This window comes from Phyllobates terribilis, unplaced genomic scaffold, assembly GCF_046119375.1.
Source record: "Phyllobates terribilis strain yellow unplaced genomic scaffold, ASM4611937v1 Scaffold_9__5_contigs__length_417890890, whole genome shotgun sequence".
Taxonomy (NCBI): Eukaryota; Metazoa; Chordata; class Amphibia; order Anura; family Dendrobatidae; genus Phyllobates; species Phyllobates terribilis.
The window spans coordinates 339,516,668-339,531,367 of NW_027362769.1; the positions used below are offsets into that span (position 1 = coordinate 339,516,668).

The following is a 14,700-nucleotide window of genomic DNA, read 5'->3' on the forward strand; positions in this document are numbered from 1 at the left end:
TGTTGCAATTAATTGATAGCACACCATAATTAAATAAATGGCCGCTTTGTAATGTAAATCATAGAACTGTCTAGACAAAGTGATTCCTACACCAATTGTCTAAGCGGTGCATGCCAAAAAAGGGATCTACAGAACTTCTTTCACCCTCTCGAAAATGGTCCAACTTTACATAAAAGCCTCTCAGTGTACAACTCCTTCTGTCTCTCTCTGCCAGGCTGTTGGTTGGCACAGATCCTGGAAAATGAACTCCATTGCCTTATCATCTCCGATTCACCTATTTTAGGTTCTGACCGGTCCGGTAAAGCAGTTTACATGACACATGCAATAACCACAGCAGAAAGAGAAGAACGAGTCCTCCTCGCACTGTTACGATTTTGGATGCAGACTCGGAAGGCTATTAAGACTAATTCATCCTTGAGATCAAAGCCCACACACAGGCAGCTCTGCGGCCCACAGCTATTTTCCTTTTACTTCGCTTCTTGACAGCGGTCCTTCATATCTACAGCTCTGTTCTCTTCTGAAAAAAATATTGCTTCCTTCTTATTAAAAGAAATGGAATCGCTATCTATTACAGGCCAGAAGACATCAGAGCTTTTGACCGGTTACGTCTGACGTGGGTACCTGCGAAGGATGCTCTGATATTGGAGAACGGCTCGGCCGCCGCCGTCTCTTTAATAAAGTCTATAAAAATAATGTCTTTCATGGATGTATTGTGTAGATCACATTTGTTTGCTTATATAGAAGGAAAAAAAATATTTATCTCCGGCACCAACATCTTTTTGTGTCTACATCGGGACCACCCAAAGAGCAACCGTCAAAGAGTTCAAAGGTTCACAATAGACCCGACCAATTTAATCAAGATTTTCCTTGCCTTTCTTATAACCAGATTGGATGCAAAACAAAATATCCCAACAGACTCGCTGTCTGGGAGTCTGGGAATGTCAAGAGAACAACCTCATACTCAAGTCAGAGGGAGGGGAGGAGAACATTGGGAGACCAGAGCTCAGTAGAGCATCTCATCCCACACCTCCTCCTCCCTTACAGGAGCTGGAACAAACAGGACCCGGCACAAATACAGAAGCCACATGAGATCCATATTCCTATGCACTATGTTCGACCACACGCAGTACCCATATAATTGCTTTAACTATGATGGAGATGAGTATCCAACCTGCAGCTCCGACGAGGAAAAGAAGTGTACCCGACCGGCCTACAGGTAAGATTTAGTTTCGAATTTTTTTAATTTTTTTGCAATTAGTTGTTTCTTTTAGCTAGTTCTCAAAATTATTAATATTTGATAGTGACCTACAGAAACGGGGGAATAATATCTCCTTTATGAGTATATCTATTATTATTATTATTATTGTTGTTTTTATTAGTATTATTATTATTATTATTATTATGATGACGAAGAAGAAGAAGACGAAAAACTGCAGTAAGGATAAAATAAATAACAACAGCAAAATATATCGTATAGAACACCTGAATTAACATATTACAACGTTTTTAATAATAATATAAAACTAACAATAATTAAAAATAATACTAATAGCACAATAACTTATAGTGACCAATAAAACTGATGAAGTGACATTTTAACATGTTTTGAATATTAATATCAGACCTAAAATAATAAATAATAATTATTATAAGAAGTATAATGAAATTAAATGGCCTATAGAACATGTCTAATAACTTTTATTCTATAAGAAATTATGATGATAACAATGATAATAATAATAATAAAAATGAATGATATAACAAAGGCTTATAGATCCCTTTGAATAACTTTTATTCTCTAGAAAATTGAAAGTAATTTATTATTATGAATATACAAATTTTATTTGTAATATTTTAGAATGATGTATAGGTCATAAAAATCTGAATGTCATATTATCAGATTTTTTTGTATTTAATTGTATTATTTTTTCGCTATTTGTATTACTTTTTAATGCTTATGTTAATATTATTAATAATAATAATACATAATAATAATGCTCATTATTATTGATAATATAATATTCTAAGAATTAAAAAGTAATATACATAGTGAAAAACTAATAAAATGAAATACAAAGAAATGGGATAATATTTTATAGTGAGTTATAGAAAATCTCAAAAAAGACAAATATAACTAATAAAATAGTAGTTGTAGTAGTTTTAGTAGTAATAATAATGGTTGCAATAATAATAATAATAATAATTTGTATTATTATTACTAATATTATAAGAATTAAAAAGTAATACAAATAGTTAAAAATAATGAAATTAATTGCAAAAAAATGTGATAGCATTTTATAGTGACCCATAGAAAATCTCAAATAAAAAAGACAAATATAAGCAATAAAATAGTAGTTGTGGTAGTAGTAATAACAATGATAATGGTGGTAATAATAATAAAAATAATAATAATGATAATAATAGGTATTATTATTACTACTATTATAAGAATTAAAAAGTAATACAAGTAGTTAAAATAATGAAATGAAATAAAAAAAAATGTGATAACATTTTATAGTGACCTATAGAAAATCACAAATACAAAAAAGACAAATATAACCAATAAAATAGTAGTTGTAGTAGTAGTTTTAGTATTAGTAATAACTATGATAATGGTGGCAATAATAATATTAATAATAATTACAGTCACCTATAAAAAAATCTCAAATAATAATAATAATAATAATGTCTCACATATTTTATACAGTAATATACTATATACAGGTAAAAAAAATAATTTCACATAAAAATTAACCATCAAATGTAATGTAGATTTTAATCTATAGGGATTACCAACAATATACATCAATTCTCCTTAGCATTATATTGTTATTCTCCCTATTATGAATTGTTAGGGTTTTTGACTGATCATACAATCATTTTTGTTAGGTTGGAGGACATAAGTTTTCTCCTTTTCTATTGTGATATAAGATTTCCACATTTCTTAGGTTGTTGGTTTTTACCTAGGTACCGAATCACAAACTCAACTCTTAGCGCCTTATTATAATACATTATGTTCTTATAATGTCTCTATGCAGAGGTTGTCACCTTACATTGCAGTACAAACTGCACAGAGATCCTTCGCTCTGAAAATCTGGGCTGGGAGTTGTAGTTCTACAATATTTGGGAGATCTTGGATGCCACTTTCACATTAATTTTCCCTCTGCGTCTTCTCTTTGTGTTCCAGTTACATTGCGCTGATCGCTATGGCCATCCAACAAAGTCCTGACAGCAAAGTGACCCTATCGGGTATATATGATTTCATCATGAAGAAATTCCCTTACTACAGATCCAACCAAAGAGCCTGGCAGAACTCCATCAGACACAACCTGTCGCTCAACAGCTGCTTTATTAAGGTAAGAAAAAGACAAAATGGTCAGATGTAGCAGAGCTGAGCTTCTCCATAGGCAGAACTCATCATGGTGTTATCTGGAGCGGTAAATGACAAATCCAGCTCTGCTACATCACTAAGGTACACTGTCCAAGATTCAATAAGCTATTGCTGTGGACAAGGAGTGCTCCCTCTTCACCAGCAGTAGTGTTCATTACCCCAGCTGCTGCAGAACATCTTTACACAACTCAGCTGCTGCAGAACATCTTTACACAACTCGGCTGCTGCAGAACATATTTCCACAACTCAGCTGCTGCAGAACATCTTTACACAACTCAGGTGCTGCAGAACATCTTTGCACAACTCAGCTGCTGCAGAACATCTTTACACAACTCAGGTGCTGCAGAACATCTTTGCACAACTCAGCTACTGCAGAACATCTTTACACAACTCAGTTGCGGCAGAACATCTTTACACAACTCAGCTGCTGCAGAACATATTTACACAACTCGGCTGCTGCAGAACATCTTTACACAACTCAGCCACTGCAGAACATCTTTACACAACTCAGTTGCGGCAGAATATCTACACAACTCAGGTGCTGCAGAACATCTTTACACAACTCAGGTGCTGCAGAACATCTTTACACAACTCAGCTGCTGCAGAACATATTTACACAACTCGGCTGCTGCAGAACATCTTTACACAACTCAGTTGCGGCAGAACATCTTTACACAACTCAGCTGCTGCAGAACATATTTACACAACTCGGCTGCTGCAGAACATCTTTACACAACTCAGCTACTGCAGAACATCTTTACACAACTCAGTTGCGGCAGAACATCTTTACACAACTCAGGTGCTGCAGAACATCTTTACACAACTCAGCTGCTGCAGAACATATTTACACAACTCGGCTGCTGCAGAACATCTTTACACAACTCAGTTGCGGCAGAACATCTTTACACAACTCAGCTGCTGCAGAACATCTTTACACAACTCAGCTGCTGCAGAACATATTTACACAACTCAGCTGCTGCAGAACATATTTACACAACTCAGCTACTGCAGAACATCTTTACACAACTCAGTTGCGGCAGAATATCTACACAACTCAGGTGCTGCAGAACATCTTTACACAACTCAGGTGCTGCAGAACATCTTTACACAACTCAGTTGCTGCAGAACATATTTACACAACTCGGCTGCTGCAGAACATCTTTACACAACTCAGCCACTGCAGAACATCTTTACACAACTCAGTTGCGGCAGAATATCTACACAACTCAGGTGCTGCAGAACATCTTTACACAACTCAGGTGCTGCAGAACATCTTTACACAACTCAGCTGCTGCAGAACATATTTACACAACTCGGCTGCTGCAGAACATCTTTACACAACTCAGCCACTGCAGAACATCTTTACACAACTCAGTTGCGGCAGAATATCTACACAACTCAGGTGCTGCAGAACATCTTTACACAACTCAGGTGCTGCAGAACATCTTTACACAACTCAGCTGCTGCAGAACATATTTACACAACTCGGCTGCTGCAGAACATCTTTACACAACTCAGCCACTGCAAAACATCTTTACACAACTCAGTTGCGGCAGAATATCTACACAACTCAGGTGCTGCAGAACATCTTTACACAACTCGGCTGCTGCAGAACATATTTACACAACTCAGGTGCTGCAGAACATCTTTACACAACTCAGGTGCTGCAGAACATCTTTGCACAACTCAGCTACTGCAGAACATCTTTACACAACTCAGTTACGGCAGAACATCTTTACACAACTCAGCTGCTGCAGAACATATTTACACAACTCGGCTGCTGCAGAACATCTTTACACAACTCAGCCACTGCAGAACATCTTTACACAACTCAGTTGCGGCAGAATATCTACACAACTCAGGTGCTGCAGAACATCTTTACACAACTCAGGTGCTGCAGAACATCTTTACACAACTCAGGTGCTGCAGAACATCTTTACACAACTCAGGTGCTGCAGAACATCGTAACACAACTCTGGTGCTGCAGAACATCTTTACACAACTCAGTTGCTGCAGAACATCCTTACACAACTCAGGTGCTACAGAACATCCTTACACAACTCAGGTGCTGCAGAACATCTTTGCACAACTCAGCTGCTGCAGAACATCTTTACACAACTCAGGTGCTGCAGAACATCTTTACACAACTCAGGTGCTGCAGAACATCCTTACACAACTCAGGTGCTGCAGAACATCTTTGCACAACTCAGCTACTGCAGAACATCTTTACACAGCTCAGGTGCTGCAAAACATCTTTACACAACTAGGCTGCTGCAGAACATCTTTACACAACTCAGCTGCTGCAGAACTAAGAATAAAGGAGGTTTAAATTAATCAAACAATGGTGGGCAGGAATCTCCCTCTTATGCTACAAAAAGAGGTTCTGCAGAAGCTAGTGTACCTTTAAGGGGATATTGCACCCCCTATTTTAAAAGATGAAGAATACCTAAGAGTTCTGTGACCTGTATTAGCTCACTTATGCTTTTACTTGAGTCTTTCATAAAATTCTTAGAATTTACAGCTGGTGCCATTACTGCAGATTAGCCATTCTTCTATAGGAGAATATCTATATAATATGGCATTAAAGGGTAATTGCCAACATTTTAAGCTATTTCTATCCATGGGATAACTGACTGATTGCTAGGAGTATGGGATAGTCAGAGGACAACATAGCAGGAGCTTAGCATTGAGAGGAATAGCAGAGCAGCAGCAGAGAAAACTGTGATTTTTTCAAAACTACAGCAAGGAGTAGTGATACATCGCTGGAATCAGGGTCCCTGCACCTAATTTTTGTTGCTCTCAGGTGGGGGTAACCAAAACCTGGTGACAGATTCTCTAAAGGTAGAAAACATTGAAGTTCAACCCCATAATGCTGAGCAGCTTGTACTCATAAGTCCCAAAATGCCGTCGTTCATTCTTCACTAATCAAAATAATGAATGTGAAAAAATATGAATGAAAAAAATATTTGATCCTTGTTTCTAGCAGACAACCAATTTCCATGGACTGACAGATTGAACATTTTTTTCGGATCACACTATGGCTGCAATAAATGAAATGCTTATAAGATCTGGTAGTTGGAGCGGATGGGGTCTATAGCCAACCTAAAGCCAGGAAAAATAATCTGTAAAAAACTAAAGTTAGAATTTCCTCTTGAGTATTTTTCTGACCTTTGCTGGGGGGGATTAAATACTTTTTCTTCTTCTTCTTCTTCTTCTTCTTCTTCTTATTATTATTATTATTTTTTTTATTGGCAATTACATGTTTAAAAAAAAACTATTTTACTATATTCATATAAGGCTAAAAAGAACTTAAAAAAGTATATAAATTGCATAAAAATGTATCTAATAAAAAAAGAAAAAATCACTTAGATTGTCGGAGGAATTGGAAATGTTACATCCCTTAGGACTCATTCAGGTGTCAGTTATTTTCTTGTTCGAGAAAAAGACACCAAGTTTCATCAGTGTTTTTGATTGATTTTCATCAGTTTCATCACTTTTTCTTAGATGAGAGTAAAAAAAAGAAAAGACGGTTAGCTTTTCATTCTAACCGTCCAGGAAAACTGGACAGCGCATGGATGACATTTAAGTGTTTTCTGATTTTTTTCACGGATCCATAAAGCGATTTTGATCCGACACGCCCATCAATATTGGATGAGTCTCGGTGCTTTGGTGAAGACTAGGGATGAGCGGACCTGTGGAGGTTCGGGTTTTGTTACCCATTCTGAACTTTATTCCAAAGTTTGGTTTTTGTACCAGAACTGTACTCGAACTTGAACCAAAACCTAAACTCTATTTAAAACAATGAGGACCTGAACTTTTGACGTGGAAAATTCTCTCTCTTCTCTCCCGGACTTCACCGGGAACTCCGAACGTTGCAACGGACTTCCATGAGAAGTCCGTGTTCGGCGTTTAGCACCGGACACTAACTGTCCGGTACAAACCCCAAACTTTTAAGTTCGGGTTTGCTCATCACTAGTAAAGACCACTCATTCTGAGGAAAAAAATTGGATATGTGAACTACTACATAGACTATCATAGGTACAATTGCTATCCATGAAAGGTACAGAGAGCATTCATAGAAGAAAAGCTGAAGTCTGAATAGACCCTTAGGACTCTTTCAGACGTTCGTGATCATCAGTCTTATCTCAGATTGCAATGCATGGACTGGCCGCGCATCTCCTGCCCCAAGAGTGACAGCTTCATATTTTTTTCTATGAGGCTGTCACGCTCCGTTCGCGAGATGTGCGGTCAGTCTGTGCATTGCGATCCGAGATCGGACTGACGATCATGGATGTCTGAAAGAGTCCTTAGGGCAAATACTACAAGCAGGCCATATTAAAAATGATTAATTTGTGTCTGGTCACTTTAATACCACAGTCATACAAAGAATTATTCCCATTATTAAAATATATCTCCAATCTAGAGTGCTACTTCCGACAGTTCCATAGAGAATGAATAGAGTGATGGCACTCACATGGCATCCATTCAACTTGGAATTTATAGAATAGTTAATATTATAAGATGGGTCAAATGAATGTAAAAAGTAACTAATATTTGTACTATTTTTTTTTAAAGTTGCGAAATATTAAAAATATGTTGAAAAAGTTGCAAAATATTGCAAAAAACAGGTCAACGGTAACAAGTTACTTATATTGTGGTTAATTCACAATGGAAAATATTTCTGAATATTTTTGATGCAAGACCCAAAGGCAAAGAATGAGCTTTCAAATGTTAATTTTAGATTTGGATTCCTTTAAGTTAGAATGTTCCCTCCTTATACATAACCCCGACTTCATCTTTTATATATCCACAGGTTCCAAGAACAGAAGGGAATGACAAGGGAAAGGGAAACTATTGGTCTTTTGCTTCGGGATGCGAGTCGATGCTGGACCTTTTTGAAAACGGGAATTATAAAAGGAGAAGAAGGAGACGAAATATGAAAAAGTCCCAAAAAGATAGAAAACAAAACTTGACCAAAAACCAACATAATGGGGAATTTACCTTAATGGGATCTTCAGAACAAATCGCAACTGGACAAGAAAATAGAACTGAACTGAGAAGTAGACAGGTGGACTCCAACATCGTGTTCTCCAGCAACATCTCCACCAGACAGAGTCAATCAAGCTCAGGTCTTGGAAAAACAGAAGAGATCAAATTTAGTATTGATTATATTTTATCATCACCAGACCCTTTACCGGTTCTGAGACCCCAACATAATATTCTTGACAACAAATTCCATATTTTGGACTCGCAGTCAAGGAACCTCCATCTCTGGAGTCTTTGACATTTGATACATGGAAACTTCAGTTCTACTGTCAGTAATTCCAAGCAATATTTGGCACCAGGCTCTTCAATAATTCTCCTATGTCTTCTTGGTCCTTCAGATCTAAATTTTGCAACAATTTATATAATAGTATCTCTACAGAAAGGGCTAAAGATCTCATGATGAGTTCCCTAAGATCAGATACATTTCTGACAATGCAATTAATGAACAAAACTGGGTCTAGAATCTTCATGTGAGGTCATGGACCCAATTTTGTGGACTTAGCATCCATTCTGGAGTCCTGGTGAGGCTTGTTTGTCTTGTCTTCATGTCAGAAGCAAACCTACTGTATAAGGTTCCTATGTGTTGAGAGTTGTTTTATTTCCCATGAACACTTAAGGACAAATTCCCACAGACTCCATTTTTATGCCATTCTTTTCCCAAAAAACCGTACTGGATTCAAAAAGATCTTAAAACTTCAACCCATAAGAAACATCTCTCCAAATCTTCTGTTCCACCTAGAGCTCAAAAGGACAAAGGAGCTCCCCACCCTATTCCTCACATAGTCATTCAATATATTAAATGATAATGAACAGAAAATGGTGGTAACTCTTCATTCCGAAAAGTCTGCTAACACGAGTTGGATTTGACACTGATTTCTGGAAGTCCAGAAATCACCATCATATCTAACAGACATAAACGTCCCATGCAAGTAAATTGGGTTTCCACAAATCCTATTCACTTGCTCTAGAAAATATCTGTGCTGTAATTACAGAAAACCTATTAGTTGGTCCATGCTGTAGAAACCACAGGCAACATGAATCAGAGCCTGGCGGATCAATTGCAGCCAGGTATATTTTTCTCTGAAGCTCTCCGACTTTTCAGAGAAAATATAGTTTTAAGATCCAGCTGGAGACCATAGGCCTCTATATGACTAGTCTACCGCCACACTGGCCAACTTTTACCCACACCACTTGATGTGATTGGCAGGTCTCTTGCTAAGGACACACATGGGAGTAGCGAATCAATAAACAGGAGTGTTGCAGGGTAAAGCTAGTCAGGGGTTGTGCCGGGCTAGCGTCATATCTGCCGATGCCGAAAACATACCTGACTGTCATGCAGCCAGGCTCTGATTCATGCTGTCCTTGGTTTGAGCAGCATGAATCGAGTGACAGGTACTTTTCAAGTCAGCGGTGTACATATAAGTCATTGGGACTCATAGTAGAAGTTCTAATTGGGCCCCTCTCCCCCCTCAAAAAGAAAAATAATAGTATTCAGCTGGGTCACATAAGAGCACATCTCACAACTTTGCAGCCCTTACAAACTAATTTTTTTCCTATCGAAGAGCTTAGGTTCCCCTTTCATTGCCACCATATAGTTTAATGCCAACAAAAGTGCCCCCAAACACAGTATGACACCCACACAGTGAATTCCTACACAGCACCCTCCAAATGCATAATATGATGACCCTACTGTACACCCCTCGACTCTCCCCAGCAAAGTATGGTGATCCCAACACAGTATGATTCCCCAACTGTGACCCCCACATAACACTCTATGCAGTATAATGAGCCTACATACAGTATATTTGTCCCCACACCTCTCCACACTGTATAGCAGCCACCACTAGCCCTCCAGACAGTATAATGGCCCCAACACAGCTCTCACACACTATGATGGACCCCACACAAACCTTCATACTGTATTATTGCTTGCATACAGTATAATGGCCCCCACATATCCCTCCATATCGTAAAAAGGCTCCCACATAGCCCTCCAAATATTATAATGGTCCCCACATAGCTCTCCAAATATTATAATGGACCCCACATAGCCTTTCAAATAGTATAATGGCCACATAAAGCCCTCAAAATATTATAATAGTGCCCACATAGCCCTCTATATAGTATAATGGGCCCCATATAGACCTCCTTATAGTATAATGAGCCCCACTTTGCCTTTAATAAAGTATAATGCATCCCATAGTCCTCCATATAGTATAATGCACCCCCCATAGTTCTCCATATAATATAATGCACCCCCCATAGTCCTCCATACAGTAATATGGCCTCCATAATGTAATCACTGATTTTAAAAAATAAATAAATACAATACTCACCACTCCTCCTCATTACCCTGCTGCTCCAGTCTCTGCAGCGAGCTTTCTGAAGCTTTGTCTTCAGTGCTCGGCACAGTGGTCGCGATGAAGTGACGTCATCTCCCCCTCTGTGCTTAGACGTCAGATCTCAGACGATGAGGAATAATATTGGAGGAGGGAGCGAATGGCTCCCTCTTTCAACATTGCTTATAACTTTACATGTGAAGTCGGGAGGGGGTATTCACTGTGAAAATCATGTTAATGTGATTCCTCATGTGTCTGGAGCAAGAAGTTATCACCATTTTCTCCTTAAATCTGTTTAATTTTGAAAGGACGTACACTACAATGACACAGCCCCCCCACAGGAGCTGTTTTTGTCGCAGACACAATGAAGGGCCCATTATTCTTACACAGGGACCCTCTTCGGTCTGTATCCACCACTGCCTGAGAACTCATACTTGGGAAGCCCAAAGGTCCCTCTGCAATGTAAGAAGAAACGAGCAGTATTATTAGTACAAGGGAAGTCCTACTATAGATTTTGTATTGAGTGTGACATGGGAGACATATTGGGGTCACCTGCACTCACCTGAATTTCTGGTGCTATATTTAAAAGGGGTTTTGCAGAACTTTGATTTTGATTACATATCATTATGATAAGTCCACACTATCAAATCGCAAGGATTCAACACCCGGCACAAACATCGATCTGGAGCTTACAGCTCTCGCTGTGGCCAGACGTGAGCGAATCTGCTGAAATTCAAACATGGTAGAATCGTTCCAAGTTGGCCAAGAAATTAAATTGGGTTTCAAAAATTTTAGTGGGAAGGGGTTAAAATAAGCCCTCTTATACTCACCTCTCCTCCCTATAACCATCTCATCACCTTCGGTCCTCCTATCGGCTCCTCTGTCTTCTCTCTTCTACTGTTTTGAGGTCTTCATCGCTGCCGTTCTTCACCAGGCTACCCGTTGTCACATGGGGCGCGACTTATGTCATTGACTTATGCTGTGCCCCTGTGATGGGTGTGAGGTCTAGTGAGGAACAGCAGCTCCAGGAGCCTAGAAACAGAAAAAGACTGAAGATAGATAACAGAGGAGTCAATCGGAGTATGACAGACAGAGGACAAAATACGGGGAGAACTATAGACTATAACATTTTTTTTTAACACCTAAATTTTTCTAAAAATTCATCAGAAATTTGATAAGTTATGAATTGAATCCATTAACTTCAATAGGAGCTGAGCTGCAGTACCTAAGAATGGCCACTACACAGTTTATGGAGCTGTTCTACAAATAATCATTTTATTCTCTGCGCTTTCCTCTTCTGCACACAGATGACTGGTGGAAGGGTGTCAGGTGTAAGGCCCCGACCAATCTGATAATTATGACCTATCCTAAGGAAGTTCTAGGAAACCCCTTTTAAGCACCATCCAGACACGTGTTCACTGATCAGCCTGATTTCCATAGAATTGTAGAGTATAAAGTAAGTTATTCTATATGTTGGTATTATATAGACAGACATCTATTTTTCTAGGTTATTTTAAATAAATAAATGCATTAATATAATGTAGGCAGCATGTGAGGCCGGACATCAATGTCTGATGTGTGCAATTAAAGATAAACGTGTTCTAGTACGTCATAAGTCTTACCATGTAAATACATTATTGTGTCATGTTTCTATATTGACTTTCATTACCCAGGTTTTGTAATAACATATTTTTCTTAAAAAAAAAAGTTCTGATTAAAGCAAATAGTTTGATAATTGTTGAGTTATGATGAGTTATACTATTTTCCAATGAACTTTCCGTAACAATTCCTTTAATTTTTCAAGATTTCTACTTGCTTTAGTTCAGTGTGAACCCTCCGGGTTTAGTTCCCGGTCATGTGATCTTGTTGTACGTGAAGCAGCTGTAATAACATGATCACATGACATTTGTAATTTTTTTTTATGAACCAGAAGTCAAAAATAAAGGTTCACAACAAGGAAAAATTCTTGAAAACTGCGAAGAATTGATGCAAAAAGTTTTTGGTAAACTTTATAACTTTTCAGTTTACAGTAAATATTTTTTTTTTATTTTATTGCTAGAACTGTAATACCCTTTCTTGGATTTCTTTTTAACAGACGATTTGGGCTGTAATGTACATTAGTTTTCTACGCTGTAAATGTGTCTTAGATCTCTCCATGGATGTGTATCACATATATATTGCTGGTATTGTACATAAATGTTCCATAATCATAATGTCTTTCTGTGTTTTTATTTATTATATATTTTTTTAAGGGATGTTGTTATTATTTAATGTTTTTTTGCAATTTTACCCCTTAGACCGCCATCAGAGGCCTCTCACCCAGCTAAATTAGACCTCTCGATTTGCACTGATGAGGGGCAAATAACCCAAAACACGTGTCTGCACAAAGACTGTCTTATTTGGCTTTCATTCTAAGTCATGTGGCAAGGCTCGTAAATGGGTCGATATTGACTTTTAGGATTGCTACTTCCAGTAGTTGGCATTAGAGTTCCTGTCCTCTTCCTCTCTGAAGAAACAGTTAGAATATTTAATTTCCCAGAGGAGCATTGCATGATCTATAATTTTCCTTATGCCAGCTTGGAACGTTACCTCTTAGACCATCTCCTGCCAAAAATTCTATAACCAACACCAGAGAAGGTCGGAGAGGGTTGTCACACAGGTTTCCTCTTGTCCTGAAAAGCAAATCTGCCTAGTTATATACTATATATCCCTGTATAGCGATATTCCTATATTATAATATTATGGCATATGACATGGGATATGCCATAACATTCTGGAGGTCTGGTTGGAGGTCGGACATCTAAGACCTGTTCTCCTCCATAACACTCTAGTCCAATAACATGTTACAGTTCCCTGCACAGCAATTGTCACTGTGCTGGGAAATTCTGGAGCTGCTGCACAGTTTTCCTTCTAGTTATCATGAAGGTCCCAGCAGTTAAATCCCCATGACTCATAAAATGATGGTATATACCATACTTTCTAACAATCCTGATTTTTACCAGTCATTCCCATGGTCAGATTTACAAAATGGGAGAGGCTTATGCTACTATTTGTCAACGATCCTGAATTTGTCAGAGACTATCACGATCATAAATATCTGCGTCTTGGACAACCCCTTTAAAAGGTATCTGGCAGCATGTTTTTACATATGTAAGAAATGGTATAACTGTGTAGGAGCCTGTCGCCCCTCAAAAATGGTGCCCCTTTAATAGAGATCCAATGGGCCACTCCTGCAAACTCTAGGGTTGAAGCAATATGCAAATTAGACTGCAAGTGCACAGGGAGCTTGGACAAGTTCATTGACAGGCCTTCTACCTAATTCACATATGACTTCTATGCTTGATTTCTCAAAACAAAGTGGCATTTTTATTGGGGGACAATATCTCTATAAATAAAAAAATGCTGACAGTTTCCCTTTAAATGAACCCAAATTATACATCCATAGGTTTCTATTGAGATCTATGTATGGACTAAATTCAGATCGAGACAACTAAAGGAGGCAGTTTTTCAGGTGCTATGTATGGTTTACAGTATCCATATTTTGGCTGTCTGAAGCAGTCCTAAGACTCTGAAGCAAAGTCCCTGCACTCAATGCGCTGAAAGACATAGGCCCTGATACATCAAGACCAGAATTTTGCACGCCAGTCTTAATGAGGGGGCGCGGTGCAGTGCCTGACTCTGGTGGGGCATGAAGCGGCATGTGTACGCTTTGCCATAAATCTTATTCCAGTCATAGACTAGAGTAAGATTTGTGATGTAAGGAATACCTCCGCTCATGAATTTGTGTAGTGGGGGTCGCCACACCACGTTACGCCCCATCTACTCCCACTTTGTCAAAGCTGGACGAAAATGGAGTGAAAATGGCTAAAGTTGCAATTTTTTGCGCAGCCTCCCATTGCATAAAACTGTTGTGACTTTTCAAAG

The 14,700-nt window shown here is 38.3% G+C and overlaps 1 protein-coding gene across 1 annotated transcript; it reads left to right on the forward strand.

The window, feature by feature from the left end:
- Positions 1–661: 661 nt before the first annotated feature.
- On the forward strand, positions 662–12,802 carry FOXL3 (forkhead box L3). The gene is made up of 3 exons (XM_073645785.1): positions 662–1,216; positions 3,188–3,356; positions 8,205–12,802. The coding sequence occupies exons 1-3, from the start codon at positions 1,086–1,088 to the stop codon at positions 8,673–8,675; spliced, it is 771 nt and encodes a 256-aa protein (XP_073501886.1). The 5' UTR covers positions 662–1,085; the 3' UTR covers positions 8,676–12,802.
- The last annotated feature ends 1,898 nt before the right edge of the window (positions 12,803–14,700 follow it).

Excerpts from the sequence above, each read along its gene's own strand:
- FOXL3 (XM_073645785.1), top strand. The coding sequence starts at position 1,086 with ATGAGATCCATATTCCTATGCACTATGTTCGACCACACGCAGTACCCA. Across the intron at positions 1,217-3,187 it reads TGTACCCGACCGGCCTACAG|TTACATTGCGCTGATCGCTA; the intron begins GTAAGATTTAGT and ends TTTGTGTTCCAG. Across the intron at positions 3,357-8,204 it reads TCAACAGCTGCTTTATTAAG|GTTCCAAGAACAGAAGGGAA; the intron begins GTAAGAAAAAGA and ends ATATATCCACAG.